Source organism: Silurus aristotelis, assembly GCF_946808225.1.
Source record: "Silurus aristotelis genome assembly, chromosome: 3".
NCBI lineage: Eukaryota > Metazoa > Chordata > Actinopteri > Siluriformes > Siluridae > Silurus > Silurus aristotelis.
This window is the reverse complement of record NC_139576.1, coordinates 2658103-2679797: the sequence shown is the minus strand read 5'-3', so window position 1 is coordinate 2679797 and position 21695 is coordinate 2658103. Positions and strand designations below refer to the sequence as shown.

At 38.8% G+C, this 21695-nt stretch overlaps 2 protein-coding genes across 6 annotated transcripts in view; one reads left to right on the top strand and one right to left on the bottom strand.

Annotated features, from left to right (window-relative positions):
* LOC310723321 (uncharacterized protein) overlaps positions 1–21695 on the bottom strand; it is a 487719-nt gene that overhangs the window by 202034 nt on the left and 263990 nt on the right. The window lies entirely within an intron of this gene.
* Positions 3648–21695, top strand: part of LOC310723318 (CD209 antigen-like protein 2) — a 35490-nt gene continuing 17442 nt past the window's right edge. The window contains exons 1-5 of one of the 2 annotated variants that reach the window (XM_083536140.1): positions 3648–3860; positions 3972–4178; positions 4327–4472; positions 7504–7610; positions 13910–14099. In XM_083536140.1, the coding sequence (XP_083392266.1) occupies positions 3725–3860; positions 3972–4178; positions 4327–4472; positions 7504–7610; positions 13910–14054 (741 nt within the window). In that variant the 5' untranslated portion in view covers positions 3648–3724 and the 3' untranslated portion in view covers positions 14055–14099. Of the gene's footprint in view, positions 3861–3971; positions 4179–4326; positions 4473–7503; positions 7611–13909; positions 14100–21695 lie in introns of those variants that run through there. The other variant, XM_083536141.1, reaches the window with a different exon arrangement.

Genomic DNA, 21695 nt, shown 5'->3' with positions numbered 1-21695 from the left:
TCTCTTACGAGAAAAATATCAAGGACTGTGATGTCGGAGTGACGTGGGGCCGCCTTCCCGTGGGCTCACCACCTGCAGGAGGGACCGTAAGAGACGGTGCTGTGAGGATTGGGCAGCAGTCATTAGACCCGAATTACGGATAAGCGGGTGAAAATGAATGAATGAAATGAATGAATGAAACTAAATTGATTTAATTGCAGATACACTTACAAGGAGATTTACAAGACAGACTTTTTGAGAAACGTTGGCCAAAACAGGTCAGAAAAGTTGTTAAGCTTTTTCGAAGAAAAAAAAACAACTATTTATAATTTTGTTTTCTTTCCTAGGATCTGGACAAAAAAAAAAATTGCTTTCATTTCTAATCCCAGGAAAAACATAATGCACAGAAAAAAAATACAAAAATACGCAGAAACCCGGGATCATTTTATGAACTTAATATTGACATCATATGACCCCATCAGCCCAATTGGAAATTTGCAACAAATGTTCTCTATGTCTTTCCCCATCCTGGGCCAGAACATGATTTCACAGGCTCTCTGCTTACTCATCTCAATGCCCAGGTGACCTGCATGTATATGTGACAACATGTTTGTACTAAGGCTTGCAATCACATCAATCTTTTCACCTTTGAAGATTATTCAATACAGGTATGAGAGTTCTTTGTGGGGGGACATATTTTCTTTACCTTTGGCCATTCTCTTTGTATGACCCCTTTCAGTCTCTTGATCTGTGGGTCTTTTTTAGTTTATATTCGTAACTTCTCCAGCTTTGAGTCACTAATGGGAAGATTGCTATACACCGTGCTATACCGTGCTTCATTGGGTTCCGCGTTCCCAGCAGACCCTCACAGTACGCTTGGGTCTGCCAAGTCTGTCCAGCTTCCTCCCCCGCCATCGGATCCAACTCACCACCAGGTGGTGATCAGTTGACAGCTCCGCCCCTCTCTTTACCCGAGTGTCCAAGACATACAGCCGCAGGTCAGGTGAAACGACCACAAAGTCGATCATCAAGCTACGGCCTAGGGTGTCCTGGTGCCACGTGTACTGATGGACACCCTTATGCTTGAACATGGTGTTCGTTATGGACAAACTGTAACTAGCACAGAAGTCCAATAACTGAACACCGCTCGGGTTCAGATCAGGGCAGCCGTTCCTCCCAATCACGCCCCCCAGGTGTCACTGTCGCTGCCCATGTGGGCATTGAAGTCTCCCAGTAGAACGACGGAGTCCTTAGTCAGAGCACTTTCCAGCACCCCTTCCAGAAAACCCCAAGAAGGCCGGGTACTCTACACTGCCGTTTGGCCCGTAGGCACACACGACAGTGAGAGACCTATCCCCGACCCGTAGGAGCAGGGAAACGACCCTCTCATTCACCGGGGTAAACTCCAACACATGGCGGCTGAGCTGGGGGGCTATAAGCAAACCCACACCAGCCCGCCGCCTTTCACCATGGGCAACTCCAGAGTGGTGAAGAGTCCATCCTCTCTCGAGGAGTGTGGTTCCAGAGCCCAAGCCGTGCGTAGAGGTGATCCCGATTATCTCTAGTCGGAACCTTTCAACCTCACGCACAATCTCAGGCTTCTTCCCCGCCAGCGAGGTGACATTCTACGTCCCTAGAGCTAGCTTCCGTGTCCAGGGATCAGGTTGTTGAGGCCCCTGCCTTCGACTGCCGCCCGATCCTCTTCGCACCGGCCCCTTAAGGTCCCTCCTGCAGGTGGTGAGCCCACGGGAAGGCGGCCCCACGTCGCTCCTTCGGGCTGAGCCCGGTCGGACCCCGTGGGGGAAGGCCCGGCCACCAGGCGTTCGCATACGAGCCCCAACCCCGGCCTGGCTCCAGGGTGAGGCCCCAGCTGCGCCATACCGGGCGACGTCACGGTTCTTGATCTGTTCTGTCTCATAAGGGGTTTTTTGAACCGCTCTTAGTCTGACCCGTCGCCTAGGACCTGTTTGCCTTGGGAGACCCTACCAGGGGCATATAGCCCCGGACAACATAGCTCCTAGGGTCATTCGGTTACTCAAACCCCTCCACCACGTTAAGGTGGCAGTTCAAGGAGGGGTGAATGGTTAAATATTCAAATGAAAAAAAAAAATATCAGAATGGCATTTTATAAATGTATTCCATGCGCCAGTCAGTACTAATGCATTTTATCAATGTGGTCAAGCATCCCATAATTTTTATTTGAAATTAATTTTTTTTTTACATTAAAAAGGACTCGATAGAAAATGTGCTGCTGGCAACCCACAGTTCAAGCTGGACATTTTTAATTTAGCACTCTTCCTCTGTACCCAGCTCTGTCACTAGAGGTTCATTCTAAAATGTTTGAGTTTACTAGAAAGCTTAATCAGTTGTTCTTTCTCATAAGGAATTAGTTGGTGTGTGGAGAAGAGGTGAAAGTGCTTGGACTGGTGCGAGTGACAGAGACAATGAGGGAGTCTGGAAATGGGTAGACGGTACTGCAATTACTAATAAGTAAGTTTGTGTTTGGTTGTTCTTAAATGAAATTGCATTTTTTTTTAAATGGTGCTTGCACATATAACATTTCCTACTTTTAAATACAGCCTAGTGTATTCACTCCTCTACTTGCTCACACATTCCATGGAAAAGATGGGTTGAGAAATGTCGCCACTGTGGGATGAATAAAGGTATATCTTAGGTATATCTTATCTCAAACAGAAAGTGTTGGTGATTTACACTTCTCCCTGTTGCAGCTCAACATCTCATCCGTGGCCTCTAGGACAATTATTTGAAGTAATCTACATATTCCACATATGAAAACAAATCTCAGAAGGTAACCTAGACAGGAAGGAGCTCTGCAATATAAGATGGCCCAACACACTACCACCAACAAACTTGAGTGAATGTGTGAGATTGAGGAGAGTGACATCTAAACATCCCAGTTCTCCAAAATAATCTATAGCAAATGATCCCTCCAGGTTTTTTCCTTTACCTCAGAAAAACCTACTAAGAAAGACTTGAAAAAATTTATGTTTTCAGCCTAGACCACGGAGTTTGAATCCTGAACAATTGTAAGCATGTGATAGCGATAGTAGGTAATTTATCTTTTATAAAAAGTGTGTTTTGACAGTTTGGCCTTGGTCCATCCTGAAGCACATCCCAGTTTACATTCACCATGTCTCTAATCACACTGTGCAGTTCAAGCCTAGACAAGTCTACCATTAGCAGTCCTTATATGGGCATACTTCCTAAAAACTAGATTTTGGAGTGTGTTTATGGATATTTGTGTTCATCAGCCACAAGGGTGTTATGAAAGGCAGGTACTGATGTAGGGGAGGAGACCTGGGGTGCAGTCAGCATTCACATTCATCCCAAAGGTGTTCAGTAGGGATGAGAACAAAGCTCTATAGCAGGAGCTCTTCCTCTCCAAAGCATGTAAACCAGATCTTCAAGGAGCAAGTTCTAGTAATTGCAAATTGTATTATAGCGCTATCTAAAGACGTCCTGTACAATTGAGTCTACAGCTTTGTGGTAACAGTCTGGAGAAAAACCACATATGGTGTCCCAATACTTTTGTCCTTATTGTGTATGCATGTGTTAATGAGTCTAGAGACTTAAAAAAAGGAAGTTGAGATAAGTACTCATATTTTCTGTTTGTGACAGTTTTTTCTGAGCTGGAGGCTGCAGGAGAGACTGTAAAGAGCTACAAGTTAAATAGATTGCAGTTATTTTACCAGCATTGCTGTAGTTCCAGTGTTTATATAAGGAGATGAGTAATTTGTTTTATAAAAACTCCGACAGAAGGTCAGCTGATGTAGAGGATAGCACAAACACCCATGAAGACAGCTATGTGAATGAAGATGAAATAAAAATGAAAGAGCCTACAAGCAAAGAAATGACTTCAGGTATGCTCACCCATTTATTTTACCTGATTTAACTCTAAATATGATGATTGTATTCTAAAGTAGATATTCTATATTCTAGATAATATATACAGTATAAATCACTTTCCTTAGAACCAAACAGCTCTGGGTGCAGATGGTACAGACTGGCTGTGGTGTGTCTGATGATGCTGGTGGTTCTCTTGCTGGCTGCCATCGCAATACTGTGGTTCAAACGGACTACAAAAGACCAGATACAGACCAGTTGCAAAAGTGTTGCTGAAGAAAGAGACCAGCTGCAGAAGAAGACAGATGAACTCCAGCAAAAGTTCTCTCAACTGAGTATGTGATTATTATAACAAATATTCTGAACAATGATTTATTACAAAATGTAAGTTTATTATAAGACATGGTGAATAAAACGTTATAGGAGTTCAGTTTGTGGTTGTAACACAGTGCTGTGATTAAAGTGCTCCTTCTGTTTGTACAGAGAAAGACATTGACACACCAAAATGGCTATACTTCAACTCCAGTATTTATTACATCTCTAGTGAGACGAAGAGCTGGAGTGAGAGCAGAAAGGACTGCCAGGAAAGAGGAGCAGACCTGGTGATCATAAACAGCAGTGAGGAACAGGTAAAAGAGAGAAGAATATGAAGAGAGAACATATTATTTTAACTGAAGCGGAGTTTGTTGATTGTAAAACACTGAAGCTGTTGCAGATCACAATTGGTTTATTTCTCGTCTACCCTGAAAAATTTCAACAATCTAATATACTGTGCTAAATATTACCATATCTTAGATATGATGACAAAGTTCACAAATGTAAATGAGTTTCTCTGACTTACAAATGTAACTGTAAAACTAGCTTTCTCCAATATGACTGGAGCAAACACTTTGCTAATGGTTAAATGATAAAGGGTTCATGTTTTGTGTTTATTATGTTTAGGTTATTTTGACTGTAAGTATATAGAGCTTAAGAAATGGTTAAGGAGTTGAATAGAGAAATTGTCACAACGCCACTTTAGAGAAAACTCAATTTAGAATTTTGTCCCTAATGTAGGAGATAGATGCGTCAGTGTAAAAATAATAATCTCCCCGAGCTGAGACAAGGACATAACCTTGAAAACAACAATCTGGGTAACCCCTGGGTCTCCTCTGGGAAACACAAGAACAAAACAGTCATGAGTCAGTTCTCAAACACAAGTGAGTGCTCTAAAGCCAAACCTCAATACAAGCATTAGGGCCCTTTGTAAGTTAAATAGTTTTAGTAGCCAAATAAAGTTATGTAATGAACTGAAGGCTATTCAAATGAGATCATCTAATCTTAGAAGATCTGTTCAAAATTTCAAGCAAGAACAGTCTACAGAGCAAAAAGTGTCAACACCACAGGCATCAGCAGAAACCTCAACAGAAATAACACCTCTAGTGTAAAAGACAGAAACCCACAGAGAGAGAGAGAGAGAGAGAGAGAGAGAGAGAGAGAGAGATACACTGACACTGCATCTAAATCATGGACACTAATTGTAATGAATCTGCATTGTTTAATAAAACTAGGCGTAGAAGAACAAGTAAGTAAGTAAACAAGCATTTGCACAAGGAATGAGGCAGAAGATCATTCAGCGCTTCATAAGTTAATAGTACTTTATTATCAATGCAGGTCATGTGGACAATTTATGGGTGATTATGGGGAAGTAAATTCTCAGTAGGTGGCTGTCGTGTTTCCTTCTCAGTTACATCATATCATTAAAGCCAATAATATGCGGGTGCGTAATAGCAGATGCGCATACAAGTGTAAGAACCACTTTTTTAAGTATATATAAGTATATACTCAAATATAAATAACATTAATGATTCACTTATTAATGGTTTCTACATGTTTACTATCAGGGTGTTTGAACATTACTGTAGCATTTCTAGTGTATTATTTATAGGATTATTTATATTTTAGTCTGCTGAACTCTACTAAGAACATAAAATAGTGTTACAATAACTAAAGTTCACTAAAGTGCAAAAGTGCAAATATCCTGTCCCATTTAACAAACTCAATTTACAGTGTGAATTTACAGCATTTCTTTAAAATGAAATAGACTTAAATAGATTCAACTTTATTGTCATTGTGTAATGTACATGTACAGAGCCAATGAAATGTAGTTAGCATCTGGTCAGAAGTGCATAATTGCCTATTTACAATAGATAATAGATAATAGTGTATGAGGTGTGTATATATATATATATATATATATATATATATATATATATATATATATATATATATATATATATATATATATATATATATATATATATACATACACACACACACACACACACACACACACACATGGATGAGGGTGATTATTGTACAGAAGGTGCAGAAGGTAGTAATACATTGCATATATAGTAATATACAATATACCTTGCAAAGATTATGCAAACAGACATATACTCAATGGCATATATTTATGTACAAGTATGAATGTGTATATGATACAGTAAATACAGTATAAATATGAGTGAAATGTACAGTAGTACAAATGTGAGTTATGGATGGTGCAAAAAAATGTGTAGTGGATAAATAGTGTAAAATACACAGAAAGTGACAATGCAGTATTGCAGTTCAGTGCAGTAACAGCTACAGGAAACAGCTATTCTTCAGTCTGTTTGTGCGGCTCTGAGGTACCTGTAGCATCTGCCCAATGGAAGAAGTGTGAATAGTTCCTGGTTGGGGTGAGAGGGATCTTTGATAAAGCCCCTCACCCTTTGCAGACAGAGTTTACTGTAAATGTTCTCCAAAGTGGGAAGCTGAGTGCCAATGATTCTTTGGGTCAGTTTTCAGATGCAGTTAGTGAGGATGCTCTCAATGGTACAGCAGTAAAGGTTTGCCAGTAAAAGAGAAACAGAGAATTTCTTAATGTCTTTATATTATCAAATATTTGGCTAATACTAATTTATTTATATTTGATTGTGGATGTTTTCCAACAATTACATTAAATGCAGTTAATAATTTATCAGAGACTGATACTTATGTTAATTCTATTTTTTAAATGTAACGTACAGTAATAATCTATAAGCATATTTAACAAACAGTCAAAGATAAATACTTGTGTAATTGCAAAGCTATTTGGTCTGGCCTGTAGATACAGTGTGTTGTTCCATGCACCATTTGGAGAATATTCTGTTAAGTACAACACACTGAATTTTAATGTGTTGGAATTCGGGAGGAAAATGTGCCTTTTTAATGGCCACATCTGTAACCAACTATAATTATAAATCTAAGCTAATTAACTCTACTTAAAGCTGCTACAAAAATGATCGGCTGAAAAACTTTTTAAATGGCTATATAGCCAAATAGAAAAATAGTGGGAGATTTGCTTTTTTTTTTTTTTTCAAAATATAATGATCATTTGGAATGAGCTGCATTCTCCTGTATTAGTCAGTCCAAATGCATTTAAATAATGTGCTCAAGCATCTCATGGTAAAGATTTTCTTGATTAATGAATAATTGTTTCTTGATTCATCAAGGGACTACTTAGAAAATGGTGTGCTTGCAACACTCAATTCATGCAGGACAACAATGTTTTGTATTGTACAAAGCTGTAACACTGAAGACCCCTTTAAATGGCAAGTTTACTAGGATTTATAATCACTTGCTCCTCCTCACCAGGACCTTGTTGGGATGTGGAGAAGAACGAAGGATGTTTGGATTGGTGCAAATGACATGGAAACTGAGGATGTCTGGAAATGGGTGGACGGTACTGTAATCAGCAGTGGGTAACACTGGGTTTGTTCAGTGCTGCCTTTCAAATGAATCACACACTTTTAAGCATGTTTTCAAATACAGATACCTTTGAAAAACAAATTACAGGTGCATCTAAATGAATTAGAATATCATTAAAAAGTTTATTTATTTTAGTAATTCAATACAATACAAAAAAGTGTAAATTATATTATATAGATTCATCACACACACACACACACACACACACACACACACACACACACACACACACACACACACACACACACACACACACACACACACACACACACACACAGATATAAAGTTGAATGAAAGGAAAAAATGTGGTAGAAAAAGGTGAAATGAAGCCCATTCAAAAATTTGTGGAGAATCAGTGCTTCAACTGATGCATTCCTCGTCAAGCCACTCCTGAACCAGAGTCAATGTCAGAGGTGTATTACTTGGGCAAAAAAAAAAAGGACTGGACTGTTGCTCAGTGGACCAAAGTTACCTTTCATATGAAAGGAAAGAAAATTTTGCATTTCATGTGGAAATCAGGGTCCCAGAATCTTGAAGAAAAAAGGAGAGGCACAGAATCTAAGTTGCTTGAGATCCAGTGTAAAGTTTGCTCAGTCAGTGGTGGTATGGGAGTCATGTCATCTGCTGGTGTTGGTCCACTGTGTTTAAGTCCTAGGTCAGCACAGTCATCTACCAGGCACCAAAAGTTCATCAAATGACCATGGTGTTGGTGTGCTTTACTGGCCAGCAAATTTACCGGACCTGAACCCCATAGAGAATCTATGGGATATTGTCAAGAGGAAAATGAGAAACAAGACACCAAAAAATGCAAATTAGCTGAAGGCCACTGTCAAAGAAACCTGGGATTCCCTGCCACCTCAGCAGTGCCACAGGCTGTTCACCTCCGTGCCACGCCAAAGTTGAGCCAGTGATTAACGCAAAAGGAGCCCCTACCAAGTATTGAGTACATATACAGTAAATTAACTTACTTTCCAGAAGGCCAACAATTTACAAAAAAAAAATTGTTGTATTGGTCTTATGGAGTATTCAAATTTTTTTGAGTTGGGTTTTTGTTAAATGTTAGCCAAAATCATCAAAATTAAAAGAAATAAACACTTGAAATATATTAGTCTCTGTGTGATGAATTTATATAATATACAACTTTCACTTTTTGTATTTAATTACTAAAACAAATCAACCTTTTAATGACCTCTTCTCCTTTTTATTGTGTTTATTCCACCCCAGGACATTGTCTTCTATGGGAACATATATATACAGTATATATATATATATATATATATATATATATATATATATATATATATATATATATATATATATATATATATATATATATATATATATATATATATATATATATACAGTGGGTACAGAAAGTATTCAGACCCCTTAAATTTTTCACTCTTTGTTATATTGCAGCCATTTGCTAAAATCATTCCCCCACCATAATTTGCACCAAATTGTAGGCACTAAATAGATCTACTTTAGTAAATTTCCTTGCCTGGCAGAGTTCTAGTGCCAAGTGTACCAGGGTGAGAGGGTAAGGGTATTTCACCATACATAAGATGCAGGGTCTGAGACAACCCCATTTCTTCCATTTGTTACGTAAAGCACACTCATGCAGGAAGATAAAATTGCAGATCTTTATTGATAAATGCAGATACTGTAAATCTTAAATGTTAGGCTGGAATTGTGATCAGAAAAACAGGCAAACCAGTTTTTAAAATCTCATTCAGCAAAGACAGTCATCAAAAATAAATAAATAAATAAATAAATAAATAAATTATATATATATATATATCCTCACAGGCCACTCAGGTGCTCTGTATCAAGTCCATGTAAAGACTGGACAACGGCAACTCCTGACATCAAGTACTTAAATTAGAACTCTTAAAAAAAAGAAAAAATCAGATTTTTAAATAAATTTCCTTCCAAAAGGATTTTCTTTTCAATGGTATTATTTGTCTTTGTTTAAGTGCAGAAGACCCTCTGTACTCATTGATTGTCCACTCTAGCAGAGAAACACATTGAACTGTGTCTTGACCTGATTAACAAGATTTATTTTTAGTTAATTTTCAATTATGTGGTTTGAACTGGAATTATATTTAAGAACCTGTAATAATAGTGAAAGACCAATAAAACAACCTCACTGTCAGGGTGGAGAAACTTAGCCGAAAGCCGACACAACACGAGGTTTTAATGAAAGATCCCAGAACACACATACACTAATGCACTGATCCCAGCCGAAACATGAAAGTCCATATAATCTGTATGAACCCTCAAAAAGGTGAAGTCCACAGAGTCCAAGTAATTCTCAAAAGGTAAAATCCATAGAATCCCAGTTCTTCTGAGAAAGGTAACCACCACCTGCAGGAGGGACCGTAAGGGACGGTGCTGTGAGGATTGGGCAGCAGTCGAAGGCGGGGGCCTGCTTAGACTGCTGCCCCCACGACCCGAATTACGGATAAGCGGAAGAAAATGAATGAATGAATAATAATAATACGTTTAATTTATATAGCGCCTTTCCCAAGCTCAAGGACGCTTTACAGGGTACAATATTTCAATATTTCAAGACAGATGTAATATAATGAACATACATAAACATAAACATATTCGTCGGACATTTGCCCAGGACGAAGGAACACATGCAGCTGCATGAGTTAATAGCAGAGACAACACAGACACAAAAACATACAGGACAAGAGAAAGAACACTACATAGTACATGAAACATACACCACATTTCAGAAAAATGAAAGACTCCTAACACATATGCATTGACTGATAGTGGAGGTTGAAAAGGTGGGTCTTAAGCCTTGATTTAAATTCAGTCAAAGTGGTGCAGAGGATCCCGCAGAGGATAGACGGTATCTAGGAACACATAGAAGTTCAGAATTTGAAGACCGGAGTGATCGTGAAGGAACATAGGATAAGAGAAGATCGGAAAGATGGGGGGGGGGAGCATTTAGTGCCTTATAAGTGAGCAGTATGATTTTATATTTTATGCGAGATGAGACTGGCAGCTAGTGAAGATCAAATAATATAGGGGTAATGTGGGCAGATTTTTTATTGGAGGGTAACATTCTGGCAGTCGAGTTTTGTATGTACTGTAAACATGAGATTGAGTGAGCTGATAGACCAGAGAAGAGTGAATTGCAGTAGTCGAGACGGGACGTATTTAGAGCATGCACTAATGTTTACGCATCATTTCTGGTCGAAGTTTGACAATGCGTTGCAGATAAAAAAAAAGACATTTCTAACAGTAGCTGAAAATTGTAGAAGCATCCAGATCAAGACTAAAGTCCAAAGATTTGTTTTTTATTAGAGATGGGGGAGCAGTTATCAGAATATCGGTTTTACCCAGATTCAGGCTAAGAAAATTTGAGTGTAGCCATTGTTTTAACTCGCTAACACAAAAGGAGAGTGAGGATTTTACATTAGCAGAATCTGGTTGACAAGCAGTATATAACTAAATATCATCAGCATAACAATGATAACTAAAACCATGTCTACAAATGATGTTGCCAAGTGGCTGAATGTACAGAATAAATAGTAGTGGGCCAAGAACAGAGCCCTGTGGGACACCCTGTTTAAGTAAGACAGTAGGAGATTTGGAATTGTGTACGGAGATGTGATATTGCCTGCCCGTGAGATAAGAGGAAAACCAGGATAGTGCAGAGCCTAATATGCCAAATTCCGCTAAATAAGATCTAATGACAGACAGTATCAAAGGCAGAGCTGAGGTCTAATAACAGAAGTATAGTGAGACTACCTGAGTCTCCAATGAGTAAAAGATCATTAACAACCTTTACTAGCGCAGTCTCCGTGCTATGCTTTTGGCGGAAGCCAGATTGAAAAATATCTAAGAGGTTTTTACCAGCTAGGAATGACTGCAGCTGAGAGGCCACAGCCTTTTCCATGATCTTCGATACAAATGGCAGGTTGGAAATAGGGCGGTAGTTGGATAAGTCTGCCGGGTCCAGATTAGTCTTTTTGAGTATGGGAGTAACAGCAGCAGTCTTAAGTGACACAGGTACAGTAGAGGAGATAAATGACATATTAATGAGGTGGGAGATGGGGGCAGAAATCGCCGATGTACAGTCTTTTAGCAGGAAAGTAGGTGCAGGATCAAGAGTGCATGATGAGGAGTTAGACTTTTGTATTAACTCAGTGATTAATGAGGAATTGGTTAGGGCTAGCGTTGTCATAGAATTATTAGATTGAGATTTCATATGCTCATCGGTAGTTGGTTCCTCCACAAATGTTGCATACAGAGTATCTAGCTTACCCTGGAAATGGTTCAAAAAAGAGCAGCAAATAACCATGGATTCAGAGTCACTAAGGCTGTGCTTTGGTGCTTGAGTCAGTTTATTAAAAACTTTCTTTTCGGCTTCTCCCGTTAGGGGTCGCCACAGCGGATCCTCCGCACGTTTGATTTGGCACATGTTTTACGCTGGATGCCCTTCCTAACGCAACCCTCCCCAATTTATCCGGGCTTGGGACCGGCACTAAGAGTGGCTGGGGATGGTTCCCTGACCGGGAATCGAACCCGGGTCGCAGCGGTGGGAGCGCTGCATCTTAACCACTAGACCAACAGGGGACCTTGCTTGAGTCAGTTTATTAATTGTGCTAAATAATATTTTGGGCCTATTGCTTGCTTTGTTAATGATGCTGGAGATATGGGAAGAGCGGGCTGTATTTAAAGCCAGTTTGTATTGCTGAAGGCATTCAGCGTATATTAGAAAATGGCCAGTTAAACCAGTTTTCCTGAAGAGACGTTCATGTTGTCTACATTTTACCTTCAAAACTCGAAGTTTTGCATTGAACCACGGGGAGGAATGGGACATAGGAACAGACCTAATCTTAGTTGGGGCAAACTTATCCAACAATTTTTCAACAGTACAGCAATACTTGTCATAAATCATAGATGGGCAGTTTAAATTTAGCACATCAGGAAGAGCAGAGGAGGCAACAGAATCACAAAAGGAGCTAGTGTCAACAGTATTTAAATGACGATAACGTATGGTTAGATTTTTGATGTGGTTGACTGGACAGATGGATGTAAAATCAAAGGAGATGAGTCCATGGTCAGAAAGAGGGGTGGCTAAACTGTCAACAGAGATATTATTCAGACCAGATGTACAAACAAGATCAAGCGTGTGACCATGAGTATGAGTTGGAAAATTAACATGCTGGATGAGGTCAAAACAGTCAAAGACAACATTTAGCTGAGTAGCAGTGGAGCAAGCAGTATCAACATGAATGTTGAAATCACCAAGAAGAATAACTTGGGATGACACAGCACATGCTTGGGTTAGTAGTTCACTGAGTTCTGAAAAAAAATCACTTTGTTGTTTAGGTGGTCTTTAAATTAATATAAGTACAACGGGATGTTTGATACCAAACTTCATAACCATGTATTTAAATGTCGTGGTATTGTGAAAAACCAGTTTAGAGATAGATAAAGACGCACGAAAAATGACAGCGAGACCACCCCTTTACCAGTTGTACGTGGTTCTGACATATGTCGATATCCAGTAGGGGTAAGCAGATTCAGCTGGATAAAATCATCTGGTACCTGCCAAGTCTTTGTGAGAAATAACATATCAAATTTATTGTCAACTATTAGCTCATTCATTTGTCTGAGATAGATCAACAATTTAGGAGGGCGCAGTGTTTATTTGTTCCATTGACAGTAGGGGTATGCTTAATCACAGAGTCAGTCATATTAATGTTGACAAGGGAGCGATGTCGATTATAAGAACGCGCCGACTGTTTCATAGCCCTGCTACTGGACCAGATAGAGGGGATCGCAGATGATGATGATGACTGATGAAGGACGTATCTTGCATGTTTTGCTCTGTTTGTTTTCATGTGCCCTTGTTTTGGTTTGTGTCTTCTGTGCATATCATTGGTTCTTGTCTTCGTGTGTTACATCGCAGATGTTCTTCATTTGAGCACTTAGTATTGTGTCTATATGTATCCCTTTGTTTGAGTTGTGTCTTGCAATGTAACTTGTACAAATCACAATTTACCAAACCACTTATTTCATGGTCATGTTCATTCTTTCCATTTTTTATTTTGCTTTCATTTACTTGCTTCTCAATCGTGTTTTGCATACGTTCTTTACTAATTGCCCAACCTTTGCCTGTTAAACATTGACCTTTATGTCTGCTAATTTGGATTATCTGTCTGTTTGTTTAATAAACACTTACCCAACACTTTCATCCCCTCTCGATTTTGTGCATTCTTTCATTAACAAAAGTACATTGAAACCGGTTCTTTTCTTTCAGGTTCTGGCAAAAGGATGAACCCAACAATGCCGGGAACCGTGAGGACTGTGCAGTGTCTGGCTATCGTACTGAGCGCGAAAATTGGTATGATGTTTCCTGTGATAGGGAATATATTTGGATCTGTGAGAAAAGAATTAATATGTAAAATGTTGTATATTAATACTAAAAACTGATTTAGGTTAATACTGGTGGAAAGTTTCTGGAAAAAGCTTAATAGTGATAATGCTGATGGTTGATTTATTATTATTATTATTATTATTATTATTATTATTATTATTATTATTATTATTATTATTATTATTATTATTGTTATTATTATTATTATTATTATTATAACCAATATTTGTGACCCACATTATGATCTAATATATATTTCACATTTTTACTTTTATGGAGAATCTTAACACTTTTAAATTTAAATAAAAAATATATATATATTTTTTTACATTTTGCCTTAAATGAATGTTGTAATGATTGAAAACAATAAAAACAATAAATATGTGTAGGCTTTTAAAAAAAAGCCTAGTGGCAGAAATTATTTACTTTCACAAAAAACTGAAAAAAAAAAATGAACCACCTATTAGTCAGTTGTTAATGCGAGTCCATCGCAATTTAGACACAAATAAAAATAGATGACTTATTTTGCAAAACCCATACAGGGCTTTCTAGCCCTGCCAACATGCCAACATTCCTTTATGTGGCAAGCAGGGACTATACTATATTTCTATTTAGCCAATTGTCATGCATGACTTTGCTCCATCAGGATTATCATCCAGGGAACCACATAAAGGAAGGATACTATTATATTACCAAAAGAAAATCTGAGACCTCATTTAGAAGTTACTAAAAAAGGAAAGTTTTTATCTTATGTTAGCATGAACAAGAGAAAACATTCACAAAGAAAGCATACAAACAATTTACTTTATTATAATCAGCAAAAACCAAAACTACACAATAAATAAACCTCATATTATATATGCCCATATAAGTTATCAGTAGCACACATAGCTACACACATCTTGTTAACAAATTGACACACATTGTTAAAGTTAATGCAAATGGAATCATTAATAACTAAAGCAAAGGGGGAGGGGGGTATTGAATGCACAAGGATAAGCCACCTCTTGAAAGCAACAATCTACCTGGGGGGTATTCCAGGAAGCAGGTTATGTGACATACCTGGGTATGTTTAAGGGTAAGTTCGTGGATAACCTCAACTTTCGGTTCCAAAAACGGAGGTAACTTTCTGGGTATGTATGTAACCATAGCAACTGACTCTCTGAAGATAACCTGCTCGGGAGCAGGTTATGTTTTAGTGTAACTTTGGCGTGCCCTTTTGATGAGGATCCTGTGGACGTAGAAGCACAAATTATACGAGGATTTGTTCGTCGGGAGAGGGTTATAAGACCGCGTATTGATGTGTTTGCATATACTAATGAATATTTAAAAGAGCGTTATCGTTTTTCAAACGATTCGTTAGTTTATTTATAACGTCTTTTAAAACCGCATATCGCAAATGTGACAAACCGTGTGGGCGATTCAGAGCATGTGGGCAAGGCAACTGTGTGTAAATCCATTCGTACAGTATGTCTGGCACATATATATATATATATATATATATATATATATATATATATATATATATATATATATATATATATATATATATATATATATATATATTTAATATTTAGTCATATTATTTATATCTATACATGTATTCATTATGCGCGCACACACTTTATACTTCCATAACTTTCTGTTTCAGGGTTTCCAAATGTAATTGGGTGCACTGATGGCACTCACATTCCTATTAAAGCTCCACCAATAAATGAGGGAGTCTGTGTTAATAGGAAATCTATTCATAGTATCAATGTGCAGGTAACAACTTAATTTTTTCCCTTCTTAAAATCATTAAAGTCATTACTTTTTATACTAACTAGGTAATATGTGAGGCAACCCAAATCATTACCAATGTCGAGGCAAAATGGCCAGGATCTGTGCATGATGCCAGAATTTTCCACGAGTCATCATTATGCCAGACATTTCAGCAGGGTATGTTTTACTTTATACAATTGTTATTTTTTTCCTTTTTACTATATTTGTGTTGTACACTTCAATCATTACAGGACAGTACAATGGTTACTTGCTGGTATAAATTATATTATATACAGTGGGTACGGAAAGTATTCAGACCCCCTTAAATTTTTCACTCTTTGTTATATTGCAGCCATTTGCTAAAATCATTTAAGTTTATTCTTCTTCCTCATGAATGTACACACAGCTCCCCATACTGACAGAAAAACACAGAATTGTTGACATTGTTGCAGATTTATTAAAAAAGAAAAACTGAAATATCACATGGTCCTAAGTATTCAGACCCTTTGCTGTGACACTCATATATTTAACTCAGGTGCTTTCAATTTCTTCTGATCATCCTTGAGATGGTTCTACACCTTCATTTGAGTCCAGCTGTGTTTGATTATACTGATTGGACTTGATTAGGAAAGCCACATACCTGTCTATATAAGACATTCCAGATCACAATGCATGTCAGAGCAAATGAGAATCATGAGGTCAAAGGAACTGCCTGAAGAGCTCAGAGACAGAATTGTGGCAAGGCACAGATCTGGCCAAGGTTACAAAAAGATATCCGCTGCACTTAAGGTTCCTAAGAGCACAGTGGCCTCCATAATCCTCAAATGGAAGACGTTTGGGACGACCAGAACCCTTCCTAGAGCTGGCCGTCCGGCCAAACTGAGCTATCGGTGGAGAAGAGCCTTGGTGAGAGAGCTAAATAAGAACCCAAAGATCACTGTGGCTGAGCTCCAGAGATGCAGTCAGGAGATGGGAGAAAGTTGTAGAAAGTCAACCATCACTGCAGCCCTCCACCAGGCGGGGCTTTATGGCAGAGTGGCCCGACGGAAGCCTCTCCTCAGTGTAAGACACATGAAAGCCCGCATGGAGTTTGCTAAAAAAACACCTGTAGGACTCCAAGATGGTGAGAAATAAGATTCTCTGGTCTGATGAGACCAAAATAGAACTTTTTGGCCTTAAATCTAAGCGGTATGTGTGGAGAAAACCAGGCACTGCTCATCACCTGTCCAATACAGTCCCAACAGTGAAGCATGGTGGTGGCAGCATCATGCTGTGGGGGTGTTTTTCAGCTGCAGGGACAGGACGGCTGGTTGCAATCGAGGGAAAGATGAATGCGCACAGGGATATCCTGGACAAAAACCTTCTCCAGAGTGCTCTGGACCTCAGACTGGGCCGAAGGTTTACCTTCCAACAAGACAATGACCCTAAACACACAGCTAAAATAACGAAGGAGTGGCTTCACAACAACTCCGTGACTGTTCTTGAATGGCCCAGCCAGAGCCCTGACTTAAACCCAATTGAGCATCTCTGGAGAGACCTAAAAATGGCTGTCCACCAACGTTTACCCCAAGAGGATCCCCAAATCCAGGTGTGAAAGACTTGTTGCATCTTTCCCAAAAAGACTCCTGGCTATATTAGATCAAAAGGGGGCTTCTACTAAATACTGAGCAAAGGGTCTGAATACTTAGGACCATGTGATATTTCAGTTTTTCTTTTTTAATAAATCTGCAACAATGTCAACAATTCTGTGCTTTTCTGTCAGTATGGGGTGCTGTGTGTACATTAATGAGGAAGAAGAATGAACCTAAATGATTTTAGCAAATGGCTGCAATATAACAAAGAGTGAAAAATTTAAGGGGGTCTGAATACTTTCTGTACCCACTGTATGTATATATATATATATATATATATATATATATATATATATATATATATATATATATATATATATATATACATATATATATATATATATATATATATATATTTATATATATATATATATATATATATATATATATTTATATATAAATAATATTAAATAATTAATACAAAGGTGGTACCAGTCGAGCAGTGCTGGAGGATCTCAGACAGCGTGGTGCAGTGCGAGATGTGATGAGGTCTCTGAGGTAAGATGGCGCTGGTCCATTTTTGGCCCTGTAGGCAAGCATCAGTGTTTTGAATCTGATACGTGCAGCTAATGGAAGCCGGTAAAGGGAGCGCAGCAGTGGGGTGGTGTGGGAGAACTTGGGCAGATTGAACACAAGCTGTGCAGCTGCATTTTGGATCATTTGCAGTGGACGAATAGCGTTCAGGGGAAGACCTGCCACCAGAGAGTTGCAGTAGTCGAGTCTTGAAATTACAAGAGACTGAACAAGCTCCTGGGCAGCCTGTGTGGACAGAAATGGTCGAATCCTTCGGATGTTGTAGAGAAGAAATCGACAAGAACAAGCAACATTAGTGACGTGTGAGAAGAAGGACAGTTCATTGTCTATAGTTACCCCAAGGTTACGAGCAGTGGCAGAAGGGGAGAGCAGAGAGTCATGAAGTGTTATTTAGAGATCTTGACCTGGAGATGAATCACCTGGGATGACCAGCAGTTCTATTTTGCTGGGGTTGAGTTTTAGTTGGTGAGCTCTCATCCATGAAGATATGTCTGTCGTATCATAACCTTGTGTTCCAGTATACCTGATCACATGCACATTATCAACTTGTGGTTGTTAATATTATGAACAGTAGCTACGCTAATTCTGCTTCACTGCTTCTCTTGCTCTTACTCCCATCCCGAGGCATCCCTAAGTTACTTCAGCTCCAGTCGTGTCCCACCTCCCACCAGCGCTAATTGGATTCCACTTCATGTAAAGTTTGGACACACACTGTGGTGCTCATGTTAGTTCTCTCTCTCTGGTGTTTTGTATTGTTTTAAGACTATAATCACAGTCTTGATATCACCCAAATGATGATGGATTCCTCTTTGAGTCTGGTTCCTTTCAAAGTTTCTTTATCATAAGATCTAAGTTATTTTTTTTTTTTTGTCACAGTCTCCTAAGTCTTCATCATCAGGGATAAATACACATTATTTACCTTAATTCTTAAGTTCTGTTAAGCTGCTTTGCCCATTGTGAAAAGTGCTAAAGAAATAAACTTGAACTTGAACACATGGCTGCTGATTGTTGAGTCAAGTCACTTCAATCTGCCCTCTGTAAGGGATGTCCTGCCCATATGTTGTTTTGAAATAGAGGACTTAAAGTCTGTCAATAACCTCTGCAACATCTCTCAATGTGATATTTGCCAAGTGCTCATCTTTCCACAGTTCATATACTATACAAACTTGAGATCCTGTATCCCATAATGCATCAGCAAGCTGGCCTTGGATGTAACACTGCTTTCCTACAAAGGCAGCACAAGTATATCTGTTTACTTTATATTTTGTTGTAGGTGCAAGCATTTCTATTTAGATTTAAATATCGATTGCAATGTTCTCTGTGATTTGTCCAGTGACATGGTTTGGAGCATTGCAGTGTCTGTTTACAGGCAGAACACTATCTCAGTTTAGTTTGTCATTGTTCAAGATGTTTGTGTTCATAATATGCAAAGCTTTGTGTTGTATGACCGATCATTTCCTGTCCCACGGTTGTTTCCTTTAACAGCTGGTTTCAGTATGTGTTTGGTAATCTTACTCTACAGACAGCCAGAAAATGGTTGCTACTGCCAAATCAATAGCAAAGAATGCAGCACACATCCAATCCACTTTGCTGACATGCCAGGCATTTCCTCAAATGAGTTAGAGAAATATGTAGCATTGTTCAGGAAGCCTCTGTGGAGGTTGAAAAGCTCTCCTTTTCCTGTCATATTGCAGCAATGTAGTTGACATTAACTACAGTCCAAATCCAAATCCTCAAAGCTCCTGTTCTTACTCCAGAATTTTATAGATCCCCAGGACGATAATGTGAAACCATTTCCAGCTGCATAAAATAGCCTAATCGAAGAGAACACTACCCAAAGGCAGCCCGGGATGAAGTAGGCAGATCCGAGGAGAGAAGAGGAGCAGAAACAGTGGTCACTGGAACCTCAGTAGCCTGTTTAACTCGACTGAGAGGAAGATTAGATGACAGGGAGAGAAGAATATGGATTATTAAGTATCCATATTGTTGTATGAAAGTTAAAGACACTGTGCAGTTGGGGACTCCGGCAAGACTCAATCTGGCGGCATAACTAAAAGGGAGAACCAGAAGGTAACATAGACATGAGGGATCTCTGGGATAAGAGACGATCCACCACACCACTGTCAACAAACCAGAGTGAACATGTGAGAGTGAGAGGACGACAGCATACAAGTATCCCAGTTGACCATTGACCAAACACTCCATATCCATGATCCCTCCAGATCTGCTCCTTTACCTCAGAAAAATCTACTGATAAAAGACTTGACTAAATAAATACGTTTTCAACCTCGACTTGAACACTGAGACTGTGTCTGAGTCCCGAACACTGATTGGAAGATTGTTTCATAACTCTGGGACTTTATAAGAGAAAGATCTGCCCTCTGCTGTAATGTCCATAATTCGAGGTACTAACAAAAAGCCTGCACCTTTTGATCTAAGTAGGCATACTGGTACAGAAGTGCACTCAGATACTGTGGTGTGAGAGCGTTAAGTGCTTTATACGTCAGTAGTAGAATTTTATAATCAATGCGAGATTTAATCGGGTGCCGTGTAGACTGATTAAAACAGGGGTGATGTGGTCATATTTTTAGATCAAGTGAGGACTCTTGCTGCTGCATTCTGAACTAACTGAAGCTAATTTATGCACTCACTTGAACACCCAGACAGTAAAGCGTTACAGTAATCCAATCTATCATAACTAGTTGTTCTGCATACTGTAAAAACATCATATTTCTAATTTTAGCAATATTTCTAAAGTGAAAGAAGGCGATCCTGGTAATATTATTCACGTGAGACTCAAAGGAAAGACTCGGGTCAATAATCACACCAAGGACTTTGCCTGCTGTACACACTGAGACAGAAATACCATCCAGAGATGCTACTTAATTGGAAAGTTTTCTTCTAGCTGCATGTGGTCCTAGTAAAAGTACTTCTGTCTTATCAGAATTAAGCAGAAGGAAGTTATCATCCACTGTCTAATGTCCTTTACACACTTAACATTGTTAAGCTGATCTCTCTCATCTGGCTTTGATGAAATATACAGTTGTGTATCATCAGCATAGCAATGGAAGTGAATACCATGTTTATATATAATTTCACCCACGGCAGCATATATAAAGAGAAAAGAAGTGGGCCTAAGACGGATTCTTGCGGAACACCAAATTTTTCCTCGGAGAGTGTGGAGAACTCACCATTTACATCAATAAAATAATAGCACCTAGAGAAAATAAGACCTGAGCCAAAAAACAGCTGTTCCCTTTACTCCAACAACATTCTCTAGTCCAGCAATGAGGATAGTATAATCAATGGTGTCGAAAGCTGCGCTAAGGTCGAGCAAAAAAACTAAAGAGACAAAACCCTGATCAGAGGCTAATAGCAGGTCATTTACTACTTTAACTAGCGCCGTCTCTGTGCTATGATGAGGCCTAAATCCTGACTGATACATTTTTTAAAAAATATTCCAAAGTAGATGTGAGCAGAACTGCTGTGCTAGAACCTTTTCTAGAATCTTGGATATAAAGGAGAGGTTTGATATTGGCCTGTAGTTGGACAGCTGACAGGGTCAAGGTCAGGTTTCTTAATTAGGAATTTAATAACTGCCAGTTTGAAGGATTAAGGTACATAAACGGTGCTGACAGAAGAGTTTTTCTTATTTTTAGAACAGGTTTAATTATTCTCTGGAATGATCTGCTTGAAGAAAAATGCAGGACTAGACTGGCCAAAATTAAATCAGAGTCATATGG